Source organism: Aspergillus mulundensis, assembly GCF_003369625.1.
Source record: "Aspergillus mulundensis strain DSM 5745 chromosome Unknown scaffold_9, whole genome shotgun sequence".
In the NCBI taxonomy this organism is placed as follows: Eukaryota; Fungi; Ascomycota; class Eurotiomycetes; order Eurotiales; family Aspergillaceae; genus Aspergillus; species Aspergillus mulundensis.
This window is the reverse complement of record NW_020797897.1, coordinates 862,556-889,631: the sequence shown is the minus strand read 5'-3', so window position 1 is coordinate 889,631 and position 27,076 is coordinate 862,556. Positions and strand designations below refer to the sequence as shown.

At 51.3% G+C, this 27,076-nt stretch overlaps 13 protein-coding genes across 13 annotated transcripts; 8 read left to right on the top strand and 5 right to left on the bottom strand.

The window, feature by feature from the left end:
* Positions 1-680: 680 nt before the first annotated feature.
* pxa1 (putative peroxisomal ABC transporter (PXA1)) lies at positions 681-3,131 on the top strand (the record flags this gene model as incomplete). Its single annotated transcript, XM_026750162.1, has 1 exon — positions 681-3,131. One exon carries the CDS (start codon positions 681-683, stop codon positions 3,129-3,131), a length of 2,451 nt encoding a protein of 816 aa, XP_026601166.1.
* Positions 3,132-3,424: 293 nt separating this feature from the next.
* Positions 3,425-6,093, top strand: DSM5745_08145 (uncharacterized protein; the record flags this gene model as incomplete). Its single annotated transcript, XM_026750161.1, has 4 exons — positions 3,425-3,689; positions 3,867-3,943; positions 3,998-4,142; positions 4,190-6,093. 4 exons carry the CDS (start codon positions 3,425-3,427, stop codon positions 6,091-6,093), a joined length of 2,391 nt encoding a protein of 796 aa, XP_026601165.1.
* Positions 6,094-6,303: 210 nt separating this feature from the next.
* On the bottom strand, positions 6,304-7,533 carry DSM5745_08144 (uncharacterized protein; the record flags this gene model as incomplete). Its single annotated transcript, XM_026750160.1, has 3 exons — positions 6,304-7,166; positions 7,232-7,384; positions 7,470-7,533. The coding sequence occupies 3 exons, from the start codon at positions 7,531-7,533 to the stop codon at positions 6,304-6,306; spliced, it is 1,080 nt and encodes a 359-aa protein (XP_026601164.1).
* Positions 7,534-7,907: 374 nt separating this feature from the next.
* On the bottom strand, positions 7,908-9,558 carry DSM5745_08143 (putative lysyl-tRNA synthetase; the record flags this gene model as incomplete). Its single annotated transcript, XM_026750159.1, has 4 exons — positions 7,908-8,806; positions 8,859-9,284; positions 9,338-9,501; positions 9,551-9,558. The coding sequence occupies 4 exons, from the start codon at positions 9,556-9,558 to the stop codon at positions 7,908-7,910; spliced, it is 1,497 nt and encodes a 498-aa protein (XP_026601163.1).
* Positions 9,559-10,466: 908 nt separating this feature from the next.
* DSM5745_08142 (Tim10/DDP family zinc finger protein) lies at positions 10,467-10,834 on the top strand (the record flags this gene model as incomplete). The annotated part of the gene is made up of 2 exons (XM_026750158.1): positions 10,467-10,564; positions 10,660-10,834. The coding sequence occupies 2 exons, from the start codon at positions 10,467-10,469 to the stop codon at positions 10,832-10,834; spliced, it is 273 nt and encodes a 90-aa protein (XP_026601162.1).
* Positions 10,835-11,118: 284 nt separating this feature from the next.
* On the bottom strand, positions 11,119-13,665 carry DSM5745_08141 (putative Sin3 complex subunit (Stb2); the record flags this gene model as incomplete). The annotated part of the gene is made up of 1 exon (XM_026750157.1): positions 11,119-13,665. One exon carries the CDS (start codon positions 13,663-13,665, stop codon positions 11,119-11,121), a length of 2,547 nt encoding a protein of 848 aa, XP_026601161.1.
* Positions 13,666-14,295: 630 nt separating this feature from the next.
* DSM5745_08140 (uncharacterized protein) lies at positions 14,296-15,986 on the bottom strand (the record flags this gene model as incomplete). The annotated part of the gene is made up of 4 exons (XM_026750156.1): positions 14,296-14,635; positions 14,693-14,844; positions 14,905-15,406; positions 15,463-15,986. 4 exons carry the CDS (start codon positions 15,984-15,986, stop codon positions 14,296-14,298), a joined length of 1,518 nt encoding a protein of 505 aa, XP_026601160.1.
* A 1,373-nt stretch (positions 15,987-17,359) lies between these two features.
* On the top strand, positions 17,360-17,808 carry DSM5745_08139 (uncharacterized protein; the record flags this gene model as incomplete). The annotated part of the gene is made up of 2 exons (XM_026750155.1): positions 17,360-17,523; positions 17,583-17,808. 2 exons carry the CDS (start codon positions 17,360-17,362, stop codon positions 17,806-17,808), a joined length of 390 nt encoding a protein of 129 aa, XP_026601159.1.
* Positions 17,809-17,880: 72 nt separating this feature from the next.
* DSM5745_08138 (uncharacterized protein) lies at positions 17,881-18,468 on the top strand (the record flags this gene model as incomplete). The annotated part of the gene is made up of 1 exon (XM_026750154.1): positions 17,881-18,468. One exon carries the CDS (start codon positions 17,881-17,883, stop codon positions 18,466-18,468), a length of 588 nt encoding a protein of 195 aa, XP_026601158.1.
* A 1,402-nt stretch (positions 18,469-19,870) lies between these two features.
* DSM5745_08137 (ubiquitin-protein ligase RMD5) lies at positions 19,871-21,284 on the top strand (the record flags this gene model as incomplete). Its single annotated transcript, XM_026750153.1, has 4 exons — positions 19,871-19,991; positions 20,054-20,181; positions 20,240-21,013; positions 21,066-21,284. 4 exons carry the CDS (start codon positions 19,871-19,873, stop codon positions 21,282-21,284), a joined length of 1,242 nt encoding a protein of 413 aa, XP_026601157.1.
* Positions 21,285-22,145: 861 nt separating this feature from the next.
* DSM5745_08136 (BTB/POZ domain-containing protein) lies at positions 22,146-22,721 on the top strand (the record flags this gene model as incomplete). Its single annotated transcript, XM_026750152.1, has 2 exons — positions 22,146-22,309; positions 22,370-22,721. The coding sequence occupies 2 exons, from the start codon at positions 22,146-22,148 to the stop codon at positions 22,719-22,721; spliced, it is 516 nt and encodes a 171-aa protein (XP_026601156.1).
* A 1,240-nt stretch (positions 22,722-23,961) lies between these two features.
* csn12 lies at positions 23,962-25,579 on the bottom strand (the record flags this gene model as incomplete). Its single annotated transcript, XM_026750151.1, has 6 exons — positions 23,962-24,048; positions 24,102-24,522; positions 24,573-24,634; positions 24,685-24,837; positions 24,891-24,963; positions 25,017-25,579. The coding sequence occupies 6 exons, from the start codon at positions 25,577-25,579 to the stop codon at positions 23,962-23,964; spliced, it is 1,359 nt and encodes a 452-aa protein (XP_026601155.1).
* Positions 25,580-26,000: 421 nt separating this feature from the next.
* DSM5745_08134 (60S ribosomal eL20 domain-containing protein) lies at positions 26,001-27,000 on the top strand (the record flags this gene model as incomplete). Its single annotated transcript, XM_026750150.1, has 4 exons — positions 26,001-26,088; positions 26,370-26,554; positions 26,612-26,788; positions 26,845-27,000. 4 exons carry the CDS (start codon positions 26,001-26,003, stop codon positions 26,998-27,000), a joined length of 606 nt encoding a protein of 201 aa, XP_026601154.1.
* Positions 27,001-27,076: the final 76 nt, after the last annotated feature.

Sequence of the window (27,076 nt, the reverse complement as noted above, 5' to 3'; positions counted from 1 at the left end):
TTACTCTTTCCAAGGCACCGATGATTGTTGCAGGTGTGGGTTGCATCCATCCCAGAGAGACGGAGTCAAAGTTATGGATACATGGATTTATGGGTGGCTGACTCATTGTCCAGATCCTTGCCTACAAGACTCTCGGTATGCATCTACGTAGGCTTGGAGAGCACATGTTCCTGTGCAACAGATAAGCTTACTCCAGCTTGTTTACCTCACCGTCCTCACGCCTGGTTTGACTGAAGTCCTCCTGCTACCATGAATACAATGCATGGACCGCTATTCTAGCAGGGATAAGAGTAGGCTTTTTGTCTCAATAAATCTTGCTTTCTTGAATGGACATTTCCAGCTCTACATCTTCAGTCCTTTCTTTATTTTCTGGGGAACGCACGTGAGAAGTGGGCGCTCCGCCTCTCCACGTTCGGGCCCGAGGTCGTTCACATGCAAGGATCCCCACGACCCTCGTCATCCTCAGCGTAATGTGACCTGCTGGTTCAACGTCTGCCAGCAACTTAATTATCACCGTCAGAACTGGATCTCTCGATTTCATCGCAATTCAACAGAATATCGTCGCTCACGTTTCGCAAATGCCCGTGTTCCGATGGCCATCATCGGCTTGGCTTAGATTGTCAGCTGTCGGAAGGTACCAGGAATAAACGGAGGCTCTCTATGCTTGAGCGCAGGGCACAATGGCGGCTCAATCAACACTACGATACAAGCAGGACCCTCTCGTGGCCTTATACGTCTACTATCTCAATTTGTTCCGAGGCAAGATACGGCATTCATCAAGAGTCACGAAGGTTCTCGCGACGGTTGCGCTTCTTCTTTCGATCATCGGAACTGGATATGGAGGCTATAACTGGTTTCGGGAGAGAGCAAACGAGCGCGCTCGTGGGAAGCGATTACTGCGCCGGAACTCTGGAATAAGAGGCAAGGATGGATCTCGCACCATATACGTGCCGTATAAGGACTCTTTGACCTCGAAGGTCATAATCTATCCCACGAAACCTACGACTTTTGACGCACACCGAAGGCTGTTCTTGAACCCGCCAGCGTCCGCTCGCACGGGCGACGAGGACTCGGTTGGCCGAATACCACCGCCGACCACCAAGCCTGGATTGAACCTTGCTTTCCTTCATCAGTTTTTGAGTCTAGGGAGCATCATGGTGCCGCGGTGGAGTAGCAAAGAGACAGGACTTCTAATGAGCCACGGGGTGTTCTTGCTTCTTCGTACATATTTGTCACTCTTGATCGCACGGCTTGATGGTGAAATCGTCAGGGACCTCGTCGCGGGAAAAGGGCGCGCCTTTGGCTGGGGTATTGTCAAATGGTGTGGCATTGGCACACTCGCCTCATACACTAACGCCATGATCAAGTTCCTCCAGTCAAAGGTATCCATCGCGTTTCGAACTCGGCTGACGAGATATATCCACGATCTTTACCTGACCGCAGACAACAACTACTATAAGCTGATGAACCTTGACGGCAGTATTGGCCAAGGGCCCGATCAATTCATCACTCAGGATCTTACTTTATTCTGCTCAGCCGCAGCCGCACTCTACTCTTCAATGGGAAAGCCCTTGGTGGACCTCTTCGTCTTCAACTACCAACTGTACCGCTCGTTGGGGCCATTGGCCCTAAGTGGAATACTCACAGGATACTTTAGTACCGCTGTCGTCTTGCGAAAGCTTTCGCCGCCGTTCGGAAAACTAAAAGCTGTGGAGGGCAAGAAAGAAGGAGACTTTAGGGGCTTACATTCCAGATTACTGGCTAACGCTGAGGAAATCTCATTCTATGGCGGCGCCGATACAGAGCGTGTGTTTCTAGCCAGAAGCTTCAAAGACCTTCAGCGATGGATGGAAGGCATCTACAGTCTCAAGATCCGCTATAACATGCTGGAAGACGTTATACTCAAATACTCCTGGTCTGCATTCGGGTACCTGGTCACCTCTCTACCCGTCTTCCTTCCTGCCTGGGGCGGCTTAGGCGGCGCCATGGAGCTGGCAGACACATCAGAAGCCAGTGGTCGTGAACGAGGTCGCATGAAGGAGTTCATCACAAACAAGCGACTGATGCTGTCTCTTGCTGACGCCGGTGGTCGAATGATGTACAGCATCAAAGACATCTCCGAGTTGGCTGGCTACACCTCACGAGTGTACAGTCTCATTGCTGCCCTTCATAGGGTGCACGCCAATGCTTACTGTCCGCCGCGTAATGGCCAGCCAGAGTTATTCTCGCTGGACGATGTCCAGGGGACTATCTACAATGGCTTTGATGGAGTACGCCTCGAACAAGTCCCTATTGTTGCGCCATTTCTATATCCTCGAGGGGGGGACAAGCTTCTCGAGTCTCTGTCATTTGTTGTGCATTCGGGCGATCACCTCTTGATTTCCGGCCCTAACGGAGTTGGCAAGTCTTCTATCGCCCGTATCGTGGCTGGACTTTGGCCTGTTTACCGTGGTCTTGTTAGCCGTCCGAGAGGGTTTGGGCTTGATGGCATCATGTTTCTCCCTCAAAGGCCGTACCTGAGTGTGGGAACCCTACGGGACCAGGTCATATATCCTCACACTGAGATTGATATGCGAGACGCGGGTGTTTCGGATTCCGCCCTCCAAAAGATCCTAGACGATGCTCACCTTGGCTACCTTCCTTCCCGCGAAGGCGGATGGGACTCTCGCAAGGAGTGGAAGGATGTCCTAAGCGGTGGTGAAAAGCAGCGTATGGCCATGGCGCGGATTTTCTACCATGAGCCTCGCTATGCTTTTCTCGACGAAGGAACCTCGGCCGTTTCCTCCGACGTGGAGGGATTACTCTACGAACAGGCCAAGGAGCGGGGGATTACAGTGATCACCATTTCCACGCGAGCGTCACTGAAAAAGTATCACACTTTCAATCTCACTATTAGTGTGGGCTCCGATGGGGAACAATGGGAATTTGAAAGAATCGGAACCGCCAAAGAGAAACTTGGGGTTGAAAAGGAACTTCAGGAGATTCGCAAGCGCCTTGACAAGGTAGACGAATGGAAAAAACGCCGGGAAGAGATCGAAGATGAGCTTCAAAAGGTATGGGTCGACCGCGGAGAGCTTGCGCCCCCTCCGTATGAAGAGAAGCCCAGTGAGGTCGACGTAGCTGGTAACTAGCATGTACACATGTGGCACAGAAGTAGGAGTAGGATAATATTATCGTTATCAACTTATACCTTCCATTTCTTTCAATACTTACAGTATCCATCATTATTGTCTGTTTCTTCGCAACCATCGTCGTTTAAACGGGATCACGTGACTTAACTCTCCCTCTGCCTGGCAAGCTTCACTTCTCGATTTAATTTACCTACAACAGAAGAAAAGACTCGCCGCGGTTTCTCAAATTTATTTCTTTCTACTACGCTTATCTTTTGAAATAATGATAGAAAGAACTCGGAAATAGGGAAATTATGGCTTTCCATCCTGTGAACACCCAGGTTCTGGGAACCCCCCAGTCCGGATTCAATAGTCAACAACCCTCAAGTATGGACGCTACGCAGTCAGATTCGGGAGATTACGACGAGCAAGTTGTGGTGATCCCGATTGATCATTCTTTTAGTGATGGTGATTCAAAAACATGGCCTACTGAAGAGAGGTTCGGAAGACCCGATAATACATATTATCGGCAAAAGCTCGCGGAGCTATGGTTGAAAAAGCGCGGTGCATATGTACCAGGTAAGTAGATTTTGTAACCTCACCAAGTTGTTCTCATGGATTTCTCTCTTTCAATCCTCCTCCTTGTCCGTTCGAGAATATGTGTTATCCTCCGCATCTCTACTACAAAGCAAAGCTGTCTTGCCTTCCCCGGTAAGCATCTCATATAATATTAGACTGACAGTTTTCCCATTCAAGGAGTAATTTCTGTCATTGATGAGCTGCCAGATGGCTATGCGGTTTTTGATCGGCCTCGTTTATCAGATCCTAACACTGTGAGTTGTTCGAGAATCCGAATAAGTTCGTTGGTAAGCTAATCCCAGTCGCAGCGCGACAAGTTCCTGTGGGGACATCCAGTTGGCAATTACTTTACTTCTAGTATCATGTTCTTTCCACATTTCGACTATTTAATGAGCGGAGGCACAACAAAATGTGCTTGTGAACTCTGCGGCAAGTTGGAAAGACGACAAAAAGGTTCGCGTCCCAGAGGAGGTTTTATGTTTGGCTTCTAATGTCGTCAGATGCTGCTACGGGGACTGCTCGACGCGGTAGGCCTCCTGGGAGACCTGTTGGGAGACCTCCTGGTACCCCAAACACAACGCCGTCTGGAAGACCTCCAGGCCGACCACCGGGCAGTGGCAGGCCTCGCGGTAGACCACCGACCAGGGGTCCAGGACGGCCTCCAGGACCAGGAAGACCTGGGAGGCCACCAGGAAGGGCAGGATCTGCCGTAGTCGACAGGGAAGGCACTCCGGATGTGTTCAAGTTCGCCGTCACAAAGCTGAAGCTTGCGGGCGTACTTGACAATGCCATCTCGGAGCCGTTCAGCATGGACTGGAGAGCCGAGGAAGCTGCAATGAAGGAGTATTTGGAAACACTCGACGTGCGCCCTTCGTATCTCCCTCGTCTTGGGGAGCTCGTGCTGTGGACACCTGACTTTGATGGGGAATTGGTTTGGAACACTCAGACCCAGTCCATAGAGATATATTCTCCGACAACGGGTAAATGGATGGATAAGCCTCAATGGCGTGCTGGAGTTGTTGGTCAGATCCCCACAGAAGAAACAGTCCTTCAGGATCTTGTGGAAAAAACAGACAAAAAATGGGACCTAAACTATTCTGGTTTCAGGGTCGAAACTCTTCCGGACCCCAACGGTACCGATAAGAGCTATTCGTTGCATTATGGCTACGTTGCTTTGAAGTGCATCAAACCTTTCAACGCCTTCGAGCTCTTTTTGCAGGGTACTCCACGCGAAAAGCTTCACCCTTCAGTCGAGTATGCTATGACGATAATGTCATCATTCAGTCTGCTGCATAAATACCGTTTCGTGGGCACATGGCCTAATGCATCGATACATTGCAGGGGCATCTTCATCGGTGCGGAGCTCCTGGCAGTTGGGGATGCGGTTCGTCTCAAACCAAGGGGCTATCGAGTCGAAGATAGCGCGCAGAAACCGCCCGTGGTAGACGTGATGGTGGTTAAAGAAATCAGATTGGAACTCATTGAGTGTGATGATGACCCCAAGTCCAAGCAGCTTGCCGAGAAATACCAGGTTCGCATTTCAGGAAAGCTCTACACACCTGACATGCAACGAGCCCAAATATCAAACAACGGGCAACCCGCTCGGGCTCTTCCTCTGCATGAGGTAATGGATGTATTCAACACTGTGGGAATGGGTGGATATGGTGAGTGGTACGAATTGCATTCTGGCGCAGCTGTGGATATCTCCCAGGATATGATCCTCGGCCGCTGCTACGAACCAGACGCTATGAAGCTGCTATTCAATTCTCTCACGCTGGGATACGACCTACAGGGTGTCTTGCGCGCGAGAGAGTACTCACGTAGTGTCGACGAGCGTATCTCCGAGGGCAAAACCTGGTTTTGGGGCGACTTCCGAACTCAAACATTAGGCATTGACTCGCTGAATGGTGAGGACGTCGGCCACTACAGTGAATCCCGGGACGTGAAAATGTGGATGGCGAACCTCCGAATCCTCGATGGCACCGCTAACCAGGCTGATATCCGGGCTGCGAAACAACCAGCCGAACTTGGACGGCCGTCCATGAAGACGGGTACCGCCGGCCTTGCGGAGATTGGCAAGACCAGCAAGCTTGTTAGTGCCGGACTTGGAGCTGTGGACACGAGCAACCCGGTAAGCTCGGAGGAAGAGTCTTCAGAAGAATCCGAGCGGCCCACCGCACTTTTGGGACGTCGAGTGTTGGTTAATGAAAAGTCAGAGGTTGAGGATAGTGAGATGGAAGATTTTACAGCGCGCATTGATCAGCTCCGCGGCGGCACTGAGGAGACAGAAGGCGGCGACTATGTTCCTGAGTCCGAGCAAAATTCGAATAGGAACACTGAGGTTGGGAATACTGGGCTGAGTTCATTCCCTCCGAAGCACGGAACCAGGATGGAATTCGATTAATGATGACTTCCTGAATCAACTACGATATATTCCCTCGATGTCGAAAGGGCGCTAGCATATTCCAAGAAAGCAATGTACTTATATTTCCTCATGTGAGGTCAAGCCCACTACACCAAATGAACTGGAAATTCACGCTATATGCCCTTATCACTATGTACAATGCGCACCCAACACACAATCCCTCCTCCCCAAACCCCGAGAAGAAACTCGTCAATAAGTCCTCTCAACAACCTCCCTGGCAAAATCCGCAAACGTCTTCCCCTCCTCCACCTCCTCTCCCAAATTCGGCTGCGTAAACACAGCCAGCGTGTTCCGCGCAATCTTCCCTTGTCCCTTCGGCACCTTCGCCCCCTTAACAAAATGCGGCACGGCGCGGAATTTGCCCTTCGTAATGAGCTGCAGCGCCTCACCCGTCTGGAATGCAAGACAGTCCTTGGGAATGTTCACCTTGACAACCTCGCCAGTCCGCGACTGGATGTACAGCCCGGCTTTCGGGTCCGGAGACGCGGATAGCTCAGGGAGGGGCGAGGTCGCCGGAGAGGAAGCAGGAGGGTGCGCGTCCTCGTCGACAAACATCGCAGACGTAAGGCCCGTAAGACACCCATGGTCAAGATGTGTTGCGCACCAGTCATCGTCATCTCCATCCTCTCCCTCAACCGCATCCACCTCAGCATCCGGCGTAGGGAAATAATGCAACAACCGCGCCTTCGTCGTCAAACTCCCCTGCACAACCTTCTCAAGGTACCCCTTCTTATACCCCTCAATATTACCCTCCGCATAGCGATCGCAAGCCCGGGCCACCAGTACGGCGGTATCAATGATCAGGCGACACAGCTCCTCAAGCCCGGAGCGGAACGTCGGCAGCTTGTCAGCATCCGGCCAGATATTCGATGCCGTGTACTCGGGGAGATCGGGGTGCGAATCGGCTGGCGCGCCCTGTAAGGATGGGTCCTTGTAGAATGCACAGTTCACGTAGTACGAGCCCTTGAGGGTATCGAAGTGGCCGGACCGTAGGGTTTCTTTGCCGCAGGACCAGCCGATAAGGTACTTGGCTTGCGCGGAGGTGAGGGATTCTAAATCGCAAAAGTGATTTGTTAGTCAGGAGTAATGGGCTGGCTGGGCTAGTGGGTGTAGATACCGAGCTCATCGTTCTCGAGCGCGGCGAGGTAGGACGCATTGGAAAGGACTTGGGCGCGGAGCTGCTGGAATTTGGCGTCAAGGTCTTTGACAACGATTATGCCGAGCGAGGAGGGACCGAAGGCTTCAGTAAGGGTGTCGAAGGAGACGGTGCCTGGAAAGTTTTATCTCAACATTTATACCCCGCAAAATTGACGGAAATATAAAATTGTCAACGGTGGTGAAGGAGTAGAACGAACCCTCGATCAGCTCTTGCAAGCTAACAGTCACGGCCTGAGCCTGTTGAATAGGTTTCGAAGCCATTTTAAAATTGCTTTCCCGCCTTCGAAGGGTCCTGATAACGAAGAATAAATATTTCTGCGCCCCTCTTCCCCATTCCCCTCTTTTCCCGCTTTACGGCCGGCTCCGTCCCCGCTGCGACTGTTTGATGCTACTCTGGTATCGCGGCCTCATGGCATGATTCGGGGTCTCCATGGGTCGTTATCGCCCAATTCTTTCAAAGTCAATCGTGCTGTGCACTTCTACATATAGTGATATTGAGGCTCTTTGTTTTGGGGTCTGACAAATATCAAAACATGGTATCACTGAGTTGAATATCACACTATAGTACAAGACCGGATTATCCACCAACTCCTACCCATACATACCTATCTGTACCTATCTGTACCTATCTGTACCTATGAATCTTGATCCTGTGGTGCTGGCTTCTCCTGGGCTACCGGTTCCTCCTGGGCTGCCGGCTTCTCCTGAGCTGCGGACTTATCCTGAGCTGCGGACTTATCTTGAGCTGCGGACTTGACCTGAGCTGGAGAATTAACCAAGCCAGGGGTTTCACGCCTCGTAACATGCCTCAAGTTCCCAAACGGCAAGACTTCTGAAATCTTCTTCGTCTTCGTATATAGCATGACAAGGCGATCAATACCACATCCCCAACCGCCCGTAGGCGGCAATCCCCATTCCAACGCCATTAGATACTCCTCGTCGATCTCGCCGGGCTCGTTAGCATCCTTGCTAAACTTCAGTTGATCCTCGAACTTGCGGCGCTGCTCCCACGGGCAGTTCTCCTCTTCATACATGTTCGTGATTTCCTTGCCTTCGATGAAGAGCTCTGCGCGCGCGGCAACGACCTGATCGTTATCGGGGTGGGTGAAACTCTTTGATAGCGGGGAAAGACACTCAGGCGGGTTGATGATGAATGTAGGCTCTTGGCATAGCGGCTCGACGTAGATGCTGCAGAGTTCGTCAAGAAGACGCGGGAGGGTGGGGGGTTCGGGGAGTTCGAGTTTGAGGTCTGTAAAAATTTGCATGACTTGCTCGAGCGCGTTCGGGGCTGTGAGGCTGGGTAGCTGGCGGTCGATGCCTCTTTCGATCCCGGTAATAAAGTCAATGCGGTTAAAAGGGATGGTAAAGTCTATGTGCGTTGGGGCTGGCTCTTTGCGTTTGTTGAAGTCTGCTATGATGACTTGTGCTAGGCTGCAGAGGAGCTCCTCTGTCGTATTCATCAGCTCCTCCAGGTTGGAGTAGGCCTGGTAGAACTCGCAGGTTGTAAACTCTGGGTTGTGGGTTTTGTCGAGGCCTGTCATAACAAGTTAGTTTTCGATTTTGAGATTATACGAAGTGCTGCTCACCCTCGTTGCGGAACGAGGCGCCAATCTCAAAGACCCGGTCGAACCCGCCCACCACGAGACGCTTCAGCCAAAGCTCTGGCGCAATTCTAAGAGACAGCTGTCTATCGGGGAATTCCGTGGCAGATGTGTAGAAAGGCCGAGCGCTTGCACCGCCGGCAATCGCGTTCAGGATCGGGGTGTTGACCTCCATGAATGACTTATCTAGGAGGAACTGGCGGATGTGCTGCGTAATGACCGATCGAGCCTTGATGATTTTCACCGTGGCCGGGTCGCCGAGCATTTGAACATGGCGCGGGTATGGCGAATTCTCGTGTCCATGCACGTCGAGCGGGATATCATGCAGACATGGAGAAAGGAGTCGAGGCAGCTGCTTCGCGTCAATCGAGAGCTCACCTCGTTCTGTGCGGTGCGGTCTACCAGTGACAGCTGTTGCATTCTGGTTCAGCCTGTGGACTCTAGAGTCGTGACTGGGAACATACAAAAGGAATCACCACGGCGGAGCAGACGATAGAAATTCTTGAATGCCGGCTTCGAGATAAACCCGATAAACCCTGCCGACTCTAGTCGTTGTAAATTGCACAATATCTGAAGCTTTTGGCCATCTTGGTGGATATCGAAGAATATCAATCCGCTGCCGGCTAATCTAGACGTAAGAACCCTACCTAATCAATCTAAGTATAATGATCCATAACGAAGCCATCGCAGGCCAGGACATACCAGTTACGGTGACTTCGTCATCTACTAATGTTTCTTTGTTGCCTAGATAGCTGTACCGATGTATGAAATCCGAAACAGTAAATGGATTGTAAGGTGTTTTAAAGCGAGGATACGGGTCCGAAGTTGCCTGTGCCACTTGAGCAAGCCGCCTCTCGAATGCCCCTGGTTTAGACGAGCCTTTCTTCTTCGACGATTCTTTCGTCGAGGCCGCGTTGCTGTTCCATCTCCCTTGCGCATAACTCCGGCATAATGCTCGGCCAGGTCTAGTGCGCTGTGTAATTAATGATCCTGTGCTGAAGATATGGTTAGCACTGTATCCCAATTTGAGGACGGCGAGTAACAATATCCAAGAGAACAAAATCAGAGATCAAGAATTTATAGCTCCGTTTGCATTCATAGCCTGGAAAACCAAGCGTCGGATTGCAGCGGTTCTGTAAGGGACTTGAATCATCATGCAATAGATGTGTAGATAGATAAAGGCGGGACGCGAAAACGCGAGGTTGAACTGCCTTACCTCAAGGAGAGAGGCCTTCCTTTCAGCTGTGAAGCCCACCAGGGGCGTATCGACTGCATTGGAGCTGGAAGGAAGGTCTAGATAGTGGTATTCATCACAATCCACGGGAAAAAGGGAGGTGTCGAAAAGTTGTGGAGCGAGAAAGCTCTGAGCAAGCTTAAGAACCCGCGCCCGAAGGCGGTGAGCCCAAGCTTCCGAGTTCTATTCCGCAGAGTCGGAGCTGGGCATAATTTCAGCATCACATCCATCATCGTCTTCATATCCAGATTATCAATCGTGAGTGCGGTGACGGCCTCGTTCTGACCTCAGCTACGTCGCGGAATACTAACTAGCCATTTCCAGCTCCCAAAGGCTCAACCTATCCAACCACCGTCACCATGTCTTTCCTCTTCGGCGGCGCCCCCAAGATGAGCTCGGAGCAGAAGATTGCTGCCGCAGAGACCGAAGTCGAGATGGTCACAGACATGTTCAACCGGTTCGTCGGCCCGTTTGGCTTTACCGTCATATCCGGATATCATCTGCATCTCACACCATTCCTATACTTCCCCAGCTCACGTAATTCTGCCACAGGTTAACAGAGTCCTGTGCCAAGAAGTGCATCCCCAACGACTACCGCGAGGCCGATCTGAACAAGGGCGAGTCCGTCTGCCTTGACCGCTGCGTCGGCAAGTTCTTCGAGGTCAACATCAAGGTCAGCGAGAAAATGCAAGGTCAGGCGGCTCAGGGTGGTGGTTTGAGCATGTAAAGGGTAGTACTGCCCTTTATGTGCGTTTGAACAATGTATTTTAGCTATATTCCTGGCTGTGTAATGAATGACTCTTTTTTTCTCTCCTCATGTTTACCCGTTGCTTTCTGAGGTTGGACAGCTGGGCTCATGTTTTCGACCCCCGGGGAGTCCACGGCTTTCTAGGCCTGTATTGGAAAATATGATAGTTTCCTTATGACGTCGCGCGGTTCGTGCATTTCACAATTCTATTCAAAGATATGTACAAGTAACTGATACAATATATACAGGAAACAATAGTGCCGTCAATGGGTGTGTGTCAAGCTACTGCCACTGACCAGTCTGCTGAACCAGGACAGCCACGAGTGATTCTGCTTCTCGTCCTCACCCCGAATCAGAGACTTGACCCTCACTTCGATATCCTCGACATGCCGTTCGAATTCTCCGAGCCCCGTCTCCACATCTTCGACTTTGGTTTCTAAAGCGTGTAGTTCGTAGTCAAGCTTTGCGCCCAACATTTCGACTCGTTTCATGTGCTCGGTAAGCTGCGAGTGCTCACCAGCGAGTACATCACCGGACCGTTCCCGGACTTGCTGATACAGCTCGAACCGTTCTAGGTACTCTGAGCTCATCTTCTCATGAGTCTCATAAAGGGTGTGGTTCAGCCTGTCGACCGAAGACACCTGGCTCTCGACCCATGGAACGGTGTGTAATTCAAGATCGCGGATTCGAATACCCGAAATCCGCGCATCGGAGGCCAGTATGTCCTCATGGATTATGGCTTCCTCTAGAGGGGCGTCGGAGCTTTCAAAGATCGTACGGTCATCTAGTCCTTTTCGCGCTAGGACAACCTCTTCGACGATGCTGAAAGATAGATGCCGCGGCCAGTACTCGTTTTTCCGCTCGAAATCGTGGACATATACAAGTTCGTCGCAGCTATGCGGCCTGCGTAGGGACATGGCGCAGGATGCTGGTGTTGATGCTCTTTCTTGATCGCCTGAAACTCCTGATACGTCGGTAGATCGCGTTTTGAACCGGTCCAGGTCTTGCATGCCTTCGTCTGTTTGGGTTACAGAGCCCTTACGTGACGTGTCTGTGTCTTCGTTGGATGCAGCACGGTCTACTGTGATTGCTGGCAGCGTTTTCTCAGCAGGCTGGCTATTGGTGTCCAGCAAAAGTTGTCCTTGCTCGTCGCCATTCGATATTTGTGTATCGGGTAGAGGGGCATCCTCGTATCCAGGCTGGAGGCCTGTCTCAGTATCACTTTCCATGAAAGCGAGTTGGGCAGCATCACCACCAAACTCCGAGTCCTTTGCCTGCTTGTGTGACCGTATCCCGACAGCATCTTTGAACTTGCCAAACCCTATCCGAGCGTCTGAAACCTTGCCACTAACGCCTTTCATGACCATCCTACTGAGGTTCTGATCCTTGTCTTCGGGCGGACCAGCTGCTTCCGCCTGCTTCCACGAGCGTTCAGATTTCTGAAAAGAGGGGTCCATGCCCAGGTCCTCATGTGAATGTCGCTTGCGACTAGTCCAGACATACCCGCCTTGTTCGTCTGTGGTAAACATCATATCCGAAGCCGGAGGTCCGTTGGGATCGACTGCGCTTTTGCGTGGTTTCCCTCGCCACAGCCACTTTGCTCTTTCACCGCTGATTAGTTGAGCAAAGTTGTCAATATCAATGGTTTCGATATCCGCAATCCCGCCTTTCTCTTTGCCTCGGACCATGCCCATGACCATCTCGCCGCCGTGCCCGCTGAGCTCCGCCATGGTAGATTTGACAGCATCGGTCCAGCCCTCTGCATTGGCCGCCTTGGCAGTGGCCCGGTGAAGTCTGTCCATGGTGTGGCGGTCCAGCCGCCGCGTACGTTTCATCTTCTGAGATTTCTGAAAATTTCCAATTCCGCGCTTGAGATTGGTGATATCAAAGGCATCCTTGCCGACCGGGGCGCCGTTCGCATGAAGCCGGTTGCGAGCTCCCATGAGAGCACCTAGCAAAGCTGCAACTGTGGTAGGACCGAGCCTCCCATCGCTTGGTTCAATGTTATACAGTTCCATTCCAATATCGGTCCACCAGTCTCCCACGGCAGCTTCTGTAACATCGCAAAGCAGGCCGTCCACATACTCCGGCGCCAAGTTCCCGAACATCATCAATGCAATCTGGCATTGCTTGACGAGCTCCATTACGGCGCTGTAGAGGGGGACCCTTTCGCTCGTCCGATACAATTGATGAAACTTGGCCACGGTAGCAGGAGCTGGGGCTTGAAGCTTCAAGCCGGCTCGGCCAGCACAGCCTAACCGCTTCAAGTTCTCATTCACAACAAAATCTTCCCTGTGTTTGAGGATGTCCCCATCAGGCACAGATATGACCGAGAGCTCGGATGGAAAGGAGTTTAGATCAGTTACCATGACTGTGCCCAGGGACGTCTCCCTCTCTCGCAGCTGGAATCTCTTCACAGCATTGAAGTACAGCTTTAACCGGGGAGACCATGTCGACTCGTCCGTAGGAACCCCCAAAACACCGGCAACCACTCTATGCGACGAGTCGCCCGTATATGTTGTGATGACAAAAGTGGGGTGGATTCTGGAGCACGCCCATTGCTCAACAATGTATATTTCATAGCCCTCCAGCGTCAAACGGCGATGTAGCACGATGGTTGATGGGTCTTCTTCGAGGTAGCGCAGTGCGACTGGGTCCGTAAACACGATCTTTTGGTGGGCACGACGAAGTGACGGTTCAGCGGCGTGTGGTTTGGAGGATGGGGTCTCTGCAGTGTTCACCGAGGCTCTTGTGGTTTGGCGATTTGTGGTTGGAGAGGCGGCCTGTGCGCCGGGCGCCGTCGATGACATGGTGAATAACCGTACAAGTTCTACTGTACGGGAATGTGGGATAGATCGTAGGCATCGTAGATTCGCGGAGAGGTTGAAAGTACAATAGGCGCTTGAATAGCTGCAGAGATAGCCTCAGAATAACACCGATCCTCCAGTCCACCAAATACAGCCCGCGAAAAGGAAAAGAGCTCTGACATATCAACGACCGAGAGATTACTCAGTCATAACAGTAAAAGACAAGGAGCGACGCTCGAGGAGCACTCATCAAAGAACGGGGGGAGCAACTGGCGAATTTATATGGCGGGCGGCGACGTCACAAGGGAAGAAAGGGACCAGGGCCGGAGCGGTGTGTCAGCCACAACACCACCAATTGCTACGGTTACCTACCCCGTGCCTAGCTACCTTCTTTCTCTGCTCTGCATCGTCACTTGTCATCTTCTACTTCATGAACCCGGAGTATAGAATAATATTGCAAGTCATGTCTCAGCCAATGTACTCTTGATGCTCTGAAACATAAACGCCACTCTTATCCGTCAGCACGGCTAATCATCCCGCATCGAAAGTGGTTGCCTAAGGTACCCCCCCGTACATCTGCTAGCTCAGCCACAACCCAAATCCGGAGACAGGAGACCAATCAAATGCCAGACCCTAGCACGCTCCATCATATCCGGCACTCGCATTGAAAGACAACAAAGAAGAGCCCTTCACCAGCTGCACCAGAGTGTCACCTTCTGGGTTGTACTGTGGGAACCCCAGCTTAGTGAGACCATAGGCTGGGTTTCGCGCAAAGTTCACAAGGATGGACTGAAGAAACGATACCGCTTCATCCTGCGCTGGAGTATTCGCAACGCCATATTTGTTCGCTGTGTTGAACAGAGTCGGCAAAATGGCAGAGTGCCAGGTTCCCAGCCAGGTGAACGGGTCCAGGTTCGGGAACACTCCAAAATATCGATAGCGCCATACCGGCAGGCCAGCGTCTGCGCGAACACTGGGAGAATCGTTAGCAAGATCCAAAAGATGGTAGAGACCTGGAAGTCAGACTTACACAGTTGCGTTGGCAGCAGGACAGTTGAAGATCCCATTCGTCATGGCATCGATTGCCTGCTCGGTGGGCTTGTTGGTCTCACTAACGGCTGGACCAAGGTTGTTCGCAGCAAGTGAAGCACCCTCGCGATCCGAGTTGCCAATGAGCACTGGCTTTGAGAATAGTTAGAAATTGCCATCAAGTACAAGTGTGGAAGGTATTTCCTAACTCACAATTTTGGCAACGCGGCCAGCAGCCAGACGTGCAGCAAAGTCGGCGAAGACGTTCTGTCCATCAGCAGTTGGCCCAAAGCTCAGAGGCCTCCCACCGTTTTGCGTCTCATTATACTGGTTGACGACATTTTCGATATCTTCCCATGGCTTACTTTGCATACAAGCGAGTTCCTCATCTCTGTCGAGCGGACAGCCAAGCTGTTGAGCAATGAACGTGAAGTTGCTTGGTGCAACCTCCTTAGCACCAAAACTGCCGACAACGCCAGATATGGGCACCACTGCAGATACGATGGGATCTTCCGCGTAAGCGTAGGTATACGAGTCAACCGATCCGCCGCCCGCAGACTCCCCAAAAAGAAGCATTCGCCCTGGATCTCCACCGAAGGCTTTGATATTATCCCGCGTCCATTCGATCGCAAGCCGCTGGTCCATATAGCCCGGATTGAGCTGTTGTCCATTCAGACCTGCTGCGGAAGGGAAACCGAAAACGTTCAAGCGGTAGCTGCGTTTTTCTGGTCAGCTCCTTATCAAGCTCATTGTGAATCTGTGGGTTCATACTTAAGCGAGACGGAGATCACATCCTGGTTATCCTGAACAAGGCGGCCTCCGTCATAGTATGGAAAGGAATTTCCACCCGCGTTATGGCCACCACCATGGATGAAAATGAGAACCGGCTTCAATTCTTCGGTGCTGGGCTTGCCACGCGGCGCCCAAATATTCAGATGGAGACAGTCTTCACCAGTGGGCACATCGTCAGGTTTCCCGAACCCTTTGAAATATATACTGTAAATGTTATCCACGGCGTTTGTGGTCTGTGGGCAAGCGGGTCCCCATTCGGAAACATCTATGGTCTTAGTTGCTCGCGCCTTCTTCACTGGAGGACGAAAGCGAAGCTCTCCGGTTGGAACTTCAGCATATGGAATGCCACGGAAAATCCGGACATTGTCTGTCTCTTCAGAGACGACACCTTTGACGGTACCGCTGGTCGTCACAACTAGAAGGTCTGAGTCGTCGTATTTACGAGGCGAAGCAGTTACTTCGACGGCGCACAGTGTCGCAGCAACGAGGAGGGAGGGTCTCATGGCTGGATCAGGCTTAGATTTTTGAAACGAAACTGACTTGAAGCTGGTTTCTCAACGGTGCCATGGTCAATCGCATGCTAGCTTTTATAGGCTTGCTAGCTCTACGTTGCAAGGGTCTATAACCTGTTCCCGAGGCCAAAGCAAACTTGGGCGTGGATACGGCTGCCATTGCAAGCTCACGATGCTAGTCAACGTACAATAGCATGATGATGATATAACACCGAATTAAGGATCTATAAGCCTTACACCTCGGTGCACGGCAGGCATGCCCATATGGCGATTGTTTCATGGTCTTCAACCCCAATGCTTTTACCGAAGTTTCCCCGTGCCTAGAGCATTGAGCCAGAGAGGTTCTATGCGGGTTATGGGGTTTATGCGGGGTGCGGGGATACCCCAGACTAGGCCTTTTTCCGTCTGTCTAGTGCAATGCCTATATTGAATTGCTACTGAGGAAGCTGAAATGCTTGCCATATTATCTTTTGCAAGGCTTGGGTCTCCGGCTGTGCGGTTAAACCTGCTTGTTCCGAACAACCAGCATGATAAACCCGCTGAAACAAGAAAGACGAGGCGTCGTGGATCAAAGAAAGAGCGGGGAACATGACCGGGATATGTGGAAGTTTCACGACGAGAAGCAACAAACAATCCAGGCCCCAGGAGATCAGCTTTGTCAGGCCTGAGAACAGTCTGCCTACAGCTCACAACTTCCCTATTGCGAAGACTGCTGCCACCCCCGTCGGGGAATCATGCCATGTCTCCAAACCTTGCCTGAATCGTCAGTCCACTCAAGCAGGCCATGTTTGATATGACTCGCAGGAATGCAGCTGATGTGCACGGACTCAAAGGGATACTGCGGGTAGCAAAAGAGCTAGCATGCTGTGGTACCCCCTCAAGCAGGTATTAAGTCTGTCGATCGCGCCGCTGCAACGCATTGGATGCATGACTGTCACACATTATTGTCCTTTGAAGTTTGCACAGATTTGTCTCTCCACGTTACCCACTCGACTTGCTTGCAGGTGGACCCTGAGAAGAATACCACCGAGGTCGTCCATGACGAGGGCACAGAACATCAATTAGCCCATCTAGTCAACCAAGAAGACCACGAGAAATCCAAATGGCAGGCAATCAAGTCCCAGCCATAGGCAATTGCTTGGTGTCTCTTTGCTGTCTGGACCATCCTGCTTGTTAGCTTTGAGAATCAGGCCAGTGGTGTTGTAGTCAGTATTCCTCAGTTTCGTAAGGACTTCGGCAATTACTTCGACGGCGACTATGTGCTACTTACATTGGAGAGGTACCGTTCGGTAGCCTGAACACATGCCGGATATAGCTGTATTGCTTACCACTGTCAGATTGTGCCGCTCGCTCTTCGTGGTCTTATGACCTGCTTGATTGCCCTGGCCTACACACTGGGACCGTTCACAGTCTCACTTATCACGAACAGCGAGGGAAGCGTCGGAACGAGGTGGGCGTATCGATCAATATTTGTCGCCCAGTATGGCTTTGCGGCAATTGCCACTGCCTTCGTGTTCTTCATGCCTGAGTAAGGCTTTTCTCTTCTACGAACCCATATCAAAACCTAACAATCTATCTTCCACAAAGGTCACCCTGGTGGCTTGCGAGCAAAGGCCGTGACGAGAAAGCCCTCCGCAGCTTGAAGCGTCTCGAATCTAGCTCTTCTCCAGAAGAGACTATGAAGCACCTAGCCAACATCAAAGTAACCCTCGAAGAAATACGCCGCGAAACAGCAGGCGTCACATACCTCGAATGCTTCCGCAAGTCCAATCTCCGCCGCACCATCGTCTCCATTGCGCCTCTCATAATCTAACAATTCACCGGCATCGTCTTCGCCGCCTCCTATTCAACCTACTACTCCCAACTAGCCGGCTGCAGCACTGACATGTCGTTCAAGCTCCAAGTCACCCAGCAAGTCCTCTCCATGTCCGGCAACATTGTCTCGTGGTACTTGATCGACAAGACAGGACGCCGCGCCTTAACCCTCCACGGCACAATCATCCTCACAGCCATCCTTTGGGTCATGGGCGGGCTCGCTGTCGGCGGTACGAAAGGACAACTCCGTGGCGCCATCGCCATGATTCTCCTCTACTCATTCTTCTACAACGCGTCTATCGGCGCAACAGCGTACACCTGTCTAACGAAAACAGCGACATCGCGCCTCCGCGTCAAAACTATCGCTATTGGCCTCGCTGCTGCAAATAGCATAGGCGTCATGTGGGCGTTTGTGCTCCCGTACCTCTTTAACCCTGATAGGGCAAATCTGGGAGGCAAGCTGGGGTTCATCTTCGGCGGACTTTGTTTTCCGTCCATCGCGTTTATTTGGTGGTATCAGCCTGAGACGAGAGGGAGGTCGTACGAGGAGCTTGATGAAATGTTTGTGAAGAAGGTGCCTGCTAGGAAATTTGGGGAATATCGCACAGAGGCGGAGACACTGGGGCTGGCCCGGGTTGCAGATGTCAAGGCCGTCTGAGTGATTGCGGGATGAGGGGCGCCTATTTTGTAGACAGTATCGGCTTTGCTTGCATGTACTGTGGTTTATGGTTTGCTAGTGATATAACTCGTTGGAAAACTGCTTGTTGGCACTCCAGCTCCTTATCCAGCTCTTACTCCTTCCTGTTCCTTACTTGCCAATGCTGGCAAAAACGTGTCGCTAATTCCCAGCTAATCCAACATTTGAACAGGCGCCTGGCATGTATGGACGAACACCTCATCGACTGAGTCATAACGTGCCAAAAGGAAACGGCGAAGAAGACAGATATAAGAGTGGACCAGGAGAATAAGCGACGAAAGACTTCAAGAGACGAGCCGCAACGTGGTTACGTGGCTGAACGAACGAAGGCCGTCGACCGTCAAGCGTCACCCAGAACCTTCAATAGGAAGCACGCAACGAGAATATTGTTTCTCAACGGAGTGCACGAAGCGAACTGAAATCTAACCAAGACAAAGATAGTCAAAACATCTCTTCCCTACAAGCATCCGCAAGGGATACCGGCAATGAAAAGAAGATCAACCAAGCGATGGATTTCGCCATCACGACTGGCTTCAAGGATGAAGCCAGGGCAGTTTCTTAGATGTTCAAAAATTCCCAGCCGACCCTAAGGCCAACTGGAGCAGTCAACTAGGTAGTTTTCAACTAGCAAAAACACGGTCTCGGATGGCTCCTCACTGACACGTGTAAAACCCTTGCACCAGGATGGAGAAAAAAAGAAGAAAAAGTTCCAAAATTTGCGCGGCAGCATCGAGTTTATATAGCTGCGCCAAGACTGAGAGAGTGACGCTAGTGTAAGCGAGAGCCTTTCCGGGACATGGTGACTCATGATTGGTTGACACAGAGTGAAGACAGCCTGATGCGTGAGGCAACAAAGCTGGAGTGTACGGCCGGAATATGGCGCTGCCAAGACGATTCTACTTTCCTCCACACAGTCCACACCAGATAGCATCGTTCATGACGCTGATGCAAGAATAACTCAGCAACATTATTAGTATGATGCGCCACACGACCTGCCTCTTGAACACCTGAACCCGCTCAGCTCCCAGATGATCTACTTATCCCCACTATCTTTGCTTTTTTTTTCAGCAAACGACGAGGGGTAATTACTCACAACCACGTGACAATCCATGTCGTAATTGGATGATTTCGGGATGAGGGATGAGGGACTATCTGCTCACCTGTTGCACTCATGACGCCCAACCTTCCCACGGATTGACCATCCTAGAAACTGTTTCCGACCTGGGTACCAAGTCTCTCGGACTTCCTACCTGCAGATCTCCCTACTCGATACTTCCACATGGCTGTTGCTCTCCGAGCTGCGAACGAGCGGTAATCGTCGGACTTGCTAAGCTCCGCGTGGGCCGTCCCCGGACTTCTCACCATGGACCTCGTTCAGAAAGAACATGAACGCCTCTCGAAGAGACTGAAGTCATCCCAAAGCATCAAAAATGTGCAGGACGCAATCGACTTGCTTCAGGCAACCCGGGACAAGATCGCTTCTGGTTCGTTCGGAATACACCGCTGACTTGATTTATGCAGAGAGGCTAACTTGAGATCATATCAGACCCGAATCAAGCCTCAGTAGCTTTGGCCAAGCTTCAAAATCCTATCAAATCGTCGTTCGATGCTATCAATGATAACCTAAAGGAGACTCATAGCGGCCTCAACAAGTATTCAAAGGCTCTAGACAAGGTAGGCAATTTGTTGAGACGTTGCATATTCTGACATGTATTGTTCTGACACTTTGAAGCTCTTCAAAGACAGGCCCTTACCAAGCTCCGAACACGATGTCCTCTCGTCGCAAGAACACCTTATCAACCGAGCCATCGCCATGCACCTACTTCGGGAAGGACAGTTCTCCGTGGCTTCGGCATTTCTGTCAGAAGTAGCAGAGAAAAAAGCGGCGGAAAGACAACAGGAACTCGACCCGGATACCATGGATGAGGCGGCCGCCCTTTTGGACATTGGAGGGGTACCCTCCAGCAAAGTTCGCGACGAGTTCCACAATATGTACCGTATACTTCACGAACTCAAAGAAAACAACAACTTACTACCGGCTATAGAGTGGTCAAGGAAGGAAGAGAACAAGGTGGCGCTAGAAGCGAGAGGTAGCAACCTCGAATTCGACCTATGCAGGCTCCAGTTCGTTTGGCTCTTCCATGGCGGGCACGAGCAGCGTGGTCCTACACCTGAAGGGCGGCAATCAGCACTGGAATACGCCAGGCGCGAGTTCCCACAGTTTATTCCCAGATATATGCGGGAAATTCAACAGCTGATGGGCGCTATGGCTTTCAGCCCTAATCTACCAGATTCTCCCTACAAGAACATCTTCAACAACCCATCTGCGTGGGCCGATGTTTCACACTCGTTCACTCGAGAATTCTGTGCATTGTTGGGATTATCCCCTGATTCGCCCCTCTACATTGCTGCAACTGCGGGCGCAATAGCCCTACCTACCTTGCTGAAGTTACAGACTATTATGAAAGCGAAACGGACCGAGTGGACTACAGAGCATGAGCTACCCGTAAGTTGAGACGAGTTCTGTGGCAACTACTTTTGACTAATATCATAACTAGGTCGAAATCCCGCTTCCACCATCATACCTCTTCCATTCCATCTTCGTGTGTCCTGTTTCCAAAGAACAGACGACCGATGCGAATCCGCCAATGATGATGCCCTGTGGGCATGTAATTGCAGAGGAGTCGCTCAACCGACTCTGCAAGGGCACCAGATTCAAATGTCCGTACTGCCCCAGCGAGAGCCATCCGAACCAGGCCAAGAAAGTGTTTCTGTAAGAGCTGGATGTCCGGTCTGGTTGACGTATCGTGAGCTGGATTCCTCCGCCATCACCAGACAGTAGAGCTGGGTTCGTGTACAAAGGGCGTTTTTAGAGTGGCGTATTTTGGGCTGGGTATGGTCAGGCGCATGTCATGTATTCTTTAGCATATACCAATCTTCACAAACATTCCACTTCTCAATTTTATGCCAGCGGAATGGTGCATGACCTTGATATGAGCCATCATGCGGCCCAGCAAAATCCAATTGGCCAGGTCTATTCACTCAAGCAAGGTTCCATCAGCAAGGTGCACCGACAAAGAAAATTCTGCATCAGCAAGGTGGCTCCAAAACGACAGATCATGCGTGTTCCTTGAACAAAGAAATGATCCATCGTCGATGATGGAGTCCTGGTCCACACACGATTTAAATGCGCAGCGCTGATTGGACAATTAGTCACATGATAGCGCGATCTGGCGTGCTTTCCAAAACCACTTTACGCGTGAAATACATCCATTACGCGTCCTAGCTTCGACTCACCACCATGCGCCAGTCGCCATCATGCAAGAAGCAAACTGTTTCACACCCATCAAAGAATCAGTCAAACCCGAGTCTTAGCCTTTTATCCCTGCCCCAGGTCGAAACCGACCAATAGCGACAACTATCCGTGCCACATCCACCTTGAGGTGCTTGTCCAAAGGCTTCTCTGTACGCTGCGATACCTCTCCATACTAACATGGTAAAGGTAAGGCCAGCGTTTTACCAACTTCCCTGCTCCTTGATTTGATTTATCATTCCCCTGAATTCGCTCTGCCCCAGCATTTTTTCCCGCCCTTTTGCTCCCACCAGCCCTTCCAAACAGGCGCAAGCCCAATCTAACGATGTTCACGACTAGGCGAAATCCTCAATCGCACCCTGACAGCTTCTCTTCCAGATATGGAACATCGAAGGCTACTTCTCGGTCCCGACGATATGTTCGCGACTCTTCAGTCACATCAAGACGCCTTGGGAAGTGCCAGGTACCAGACAGTCCGCCCGATGGCAGGTAAGACACTCAATTGCGCCCGGCTGTGGTTCGGATCACTAACGAGGTTTACTATAATAGCTCTTCCTCCTCGTCTGTCATTACCATCAGCGTTGGCCCAGACAAGCGACTTTTCGCCGCGCATAAAGAAATCCTCTGCGTATCGCCATTCTTCGCAGCCGCATGCTCCCGAGCTCAATCCCAGAACCCTCTCAGCAGCCGTCGAATAGCATTGCCGGAGGAACAGCCGGAGGTGTTCTCGTGCATCCTCGAGTATCTGTACAGAGGCGACTACTACCCACGGCTAGTCCAAAGTGAAAAGCACAATACGTGGGAGCTGGAGAATCCCAGGCTCAAGGATGGACAGACCGACGGAGCTACGCTCTTCCATCCGGCTGCTGGCGCGGAGATTCTTAGGGATACTGCTGTCTAGTATGTGCCATGCCGTTCCTTTATGCCTCGCCTATCGTAAAGTGACTAACATGCCCGTTGCAAAAAGTTGTGCCGCGAACAAGTACGGTCTCGAGCACCTGAAGCGCTTATCCCTCATAAAACAGGGCCTGCACAGTGGTATCCAATGCAGTACTATCCTCGCGAGTGCGCGCTATGCCTACGCCAATACGCCCGACCACGAATCCAAGCTCCGAGCTCACTACCTGGCCCTCATAATCCGGAGCAGGTCCACTTTCAAGCGCAGCGGCACGATGCAGATGGAAATGGAGAAGGGAGGTAAAATGTTCTTCGATCTTTTCGTGGCGATGTGTAATCATATGGTTGGCCTATCCCATCTCGATCACCTTCTGTTGTCAATCAATTCTAGGTTACCCCCTTTGTATCCGTACTAACATGCTTCTGCTTAGGATGACCTCACTGCAGAAGCGCCGAATGCTAAGCTATCAGTCGCCGAATAGTAGTGCTACTCTCCCAACCGAACACCACTGGGAAGGCTCCTGGGTGATGCCATTCTAGTCAGGCTGGGGTTATATGGTTATATCCAACGATTTTCTGTCAGTGTTTTTCCAACGAGTGTCTTGAGCGTTGTCATCTCAGTTGTTCTTGTCTCTTGACTGGCGTGATGTTGAATGGTTATGGTTTCGGGTCCCCATGTTCCCAGCTCTGCTCTGCTGTACTATATTTCGGACTCTATTCAACGTCCACTAGCTAGGTTCTGGTAGTCTAGTTCAACGACTAATTGTGATTCCTGTAATGGCGTCCTTCTCTGTACGAAGTACTTATCAAGCCTCCGGAGAAGGTTCATCCAATCCGTAGCTCGTGGAATTAGAGAAATGCTCGATACCATCTTATCTATGGAGAATTTGAGATTTCATCATGTCCTCGCGATGCCGTCTATTGTTTAGTGATACAGAACGGGAAATGCATGCGTAGCTGGGAGTGGCTCGGTATCATTCAAGAGTGTAGGTGTCACCATCGTCGGTAATAGTTCATTAATATTCGTATCACAGCTCGTCGTCTGGACGGAGCTTGTCGAGGTATGTATAGCTAGGTCGTGTGTATTTGGCTTGATAGGGCAGGGCTTCTGTACACCTTGTCCTTGGCACCGTCATAAGAAGGTCCAATAAGCTTGATTCAAAGGCTTGAGGATGAAGGACTGCGGATATTTGGCGTGATCCAGTCTCTGTTGTGGAGAATTTCCGTACTGCAGGATGCCGGTCCTATACACCTGTTCCGGGAAAAGCTGTTCCGCCTTTGCTGAGGACAATCATGCCGCGCTCGCGGGCGATATAGCCCTTCATCAGGCCCTAGAGGATTGGTTAGCACGTATTTCCGATTCGAAAGTGTCCCAGATACTAACTTTGTAAATGAGGTTGGATAACAGACATTCAACCTCATCGATATCGACTCGGGTCCTCGCGTCTGCATGAGTGCCGATCCGAAGCGCTGCTGCGAATTCGGCGACGGGAATCCTTGTACGTCGGATCGGCGGCTGTCCGTCTTTGGGCTCTTCAAATCCACCAGCTATGAAGACCTTTCTAAACAGATTGCGCAACGCAATGTCTCGTCCCCTTTCGAGTGGCAGGTAAATGCGTCTCCTGACAAACTCTTCTTCACCTGCAGACATGGCGGCATCGAAGCCGTGGAGATCTCCCTTCCGGATGCAGTCGCATAGTGGGCGAAACAGCTTTTCAAGGCGTGGAAAATCATTAAGAAGCTTCTTGCTCGGGAGGGTATGGGTGTTGACGAGGTGGCAGGGCACGAGATATGTCAATATTAACCTTCCGGGTAGTCAGCGATAAAAGTCTGAAAGGAAAAACGGTACACCCACTCCTTGTTCTTGATCGCGTGCTTTTGGCAGTAGTTCCAAGCATATGCGAGGTGCGTCTCTGCCTTGTTCGGGTAAGCTTTCGAAACTGACCAGCCTATGTATGATCTCGTACCTCAGCGTAATTTTCATCCAGGAAGAATATGACACCAACAAAGTAGTTGAATGTCACAATGTGCGATCTGGGATAGCGTTCCTTATCCGGGAGGTCCTGCGACTGAGCATTGAGAGCGCGCAGCAGGTTCTTGGAAAGGCCGACGGCATTGATCTGGGTTTTCAGTAAGCTGTTGGTTCATCGAAAGAAAGTACCATCAATCATACCTTGAAGTACGTTTTAAATAACAGATTCGACATGTAATAGACGCCCCATTTTCGGGATTCTTCCATTGCCGCTCTAGACACCTCGTCAGAGATCGATGACGCACCAAGACACAGCTTTAGACTCACCTGTCATTGAGACAGAGGGTGAACATGCGGTTCAGCACCCGCGCCGACTCCTCAGTCTTCGCATTCTTCCCAAAGTCGGTGAACATATCATCCTCAGAATACGCGACAGATCCCTGGGACAAAGACTCTGCGTCGGCTTTGGATGCGAAGACCCGTAGGTATTTCCCAACAACGTAAAGACAAGGTATGGTCCAAGCCTCCAGCCCCGGGTTCGTGTAAGCTCTAATCAGCACATTTGCCAGGTCTTTCCAGCTATCGAAAACGTTGGCCCAGCTCGCGCGCGATGGAATTTCGTCGAAGTTGACAATCTCTCCGATTGCCTTCCAGTACGCCGAAAAGATATCGACCCAGGCGTTGAGGTCTTCCTTCGGTATGCGGACTCCGCTGAGGTGGGAGATATAATATCGTAGACTGGTGGATAGCTGAGCGGCATTGGAGAAGAAGTAGAATGACTTCAAGCGGTCTGGGTGTTCCGGCGTATCAATCGGAGTGAGGGCAGCTGCCAGGCGATGACCAGACCCAAGTCTGTGCCCTGCTTCAAGCTCTCGCAAAATGGTATCCATCGGTGTGAGATTTGGGGGTCGCAACCGGCGAGAAGAAGTTTTTCAGAGCATCTGCATTCTTCGCGACCTTCTTCCAGTCTTGTCACTTCCGCGGAGCTATCATGAACCCACCTCCAGATCAAAAGAAAGTGGGGAACGGCGCCTTGGCCAGACAAACAGCGGCGGCATGTCATCAGCCACGGGAAGTGGCTGTGATCCACCAGAATGGGACTAGCGTTTCTGCCAAGCCCCTAGGTCGCTTAGACGAAGGGCGGCAGCCCTAAACTCCCCCAATTTCACAAATCTTCCATTTTCGTGAGGAGACAACCCGGCACACCTATATCGACAACTAATCGACACAGCGTCAATAAAAGTGAGCCAATACCCCGTGATATCCTTGTCGCTCTCTGGAGAAAATATAGCTGACTGTCGTTTTTTCCAGATGGGTGAGTCAAACATTTTTTCCAGCACCGGTATCCCAGTTGAATCGGCAAATTCCCACGATCGTCAAGCGACTCCTTTCGGCCACTGTACACTGCATCACTCCCCGCGCGTCAATCGGATTGAGAGATTTACGGTCGATAATTTACGGTCAGCATGGAGGAACTTTGCTAGGGGAAATAATAATGCTGGGAAGAGTTGAAGTTTTCGAGGGGCCGACACTTGCATGTGCGACTTTTCCCGTCTACAGCCGACCGCTTGAACGCTATTCTATATCATGTGGAATCAATCGCCAACCGCTGCCGGTTCACTGGGATATCATGGATGCCATGTAATTGCTAGGAGGAAACGACTGACGGGTATACCATAGGGCGTCTCACCGAGTACCAGGTCATCGGGCGTCATCTGCCCACCGAGGCGAACCCCACGCCCAAGCTGTACCGCATGCGCATCTTTGCGCCCAACACTGTTGTGGCCAAGTCGCGGTTCTGGTACTTCCTGACCCAGCTCCGTAAGGTCAAGAAGGCCAACGGTGAGATCGTCAGCCTCAACGTGGTATGTTTCTATGACGAACATGGTGGAGGACGAACAGTCCGTTGACAACCGTACCAGATCCACGAGAAGCGCCCCCTCAAGGTCAAGAACTTCGGTATCTGGCTCCGCTACGACTCCCGCTCCGGCACCCACAACATGTACAAGGAGTTCCGTGAGATGAGCAGGACCGAGGCCGTTGAGGCTCTCTACCAGGACATGGCTGCTCGCCACCGTGCCCGTTTCGGCTCTATCCACGTACGTTGAGACTGTTTTTCGTCTTACGCTCTCCTCTAACATTGAATACCATGCAGATCCTCAAGGTCGTTGAGATCGAGAAGGCCGACTCCATCCGCCGCCCCTACATCAAGCAGCTCCTCTCGAAGAACCTCAAGTTCCCTCTGCCCCACCGCTCCGCCAGCGGCAACAAGAAGGTCTTCGCCTACTCTCGTCCTTCTACTTTCGCTTAAATGTGTGGTTACGGGTTTATGGGATAGGAGTGTGGATGAATGACTATGTTATGGCCATAGCATGCATGAAGGACAC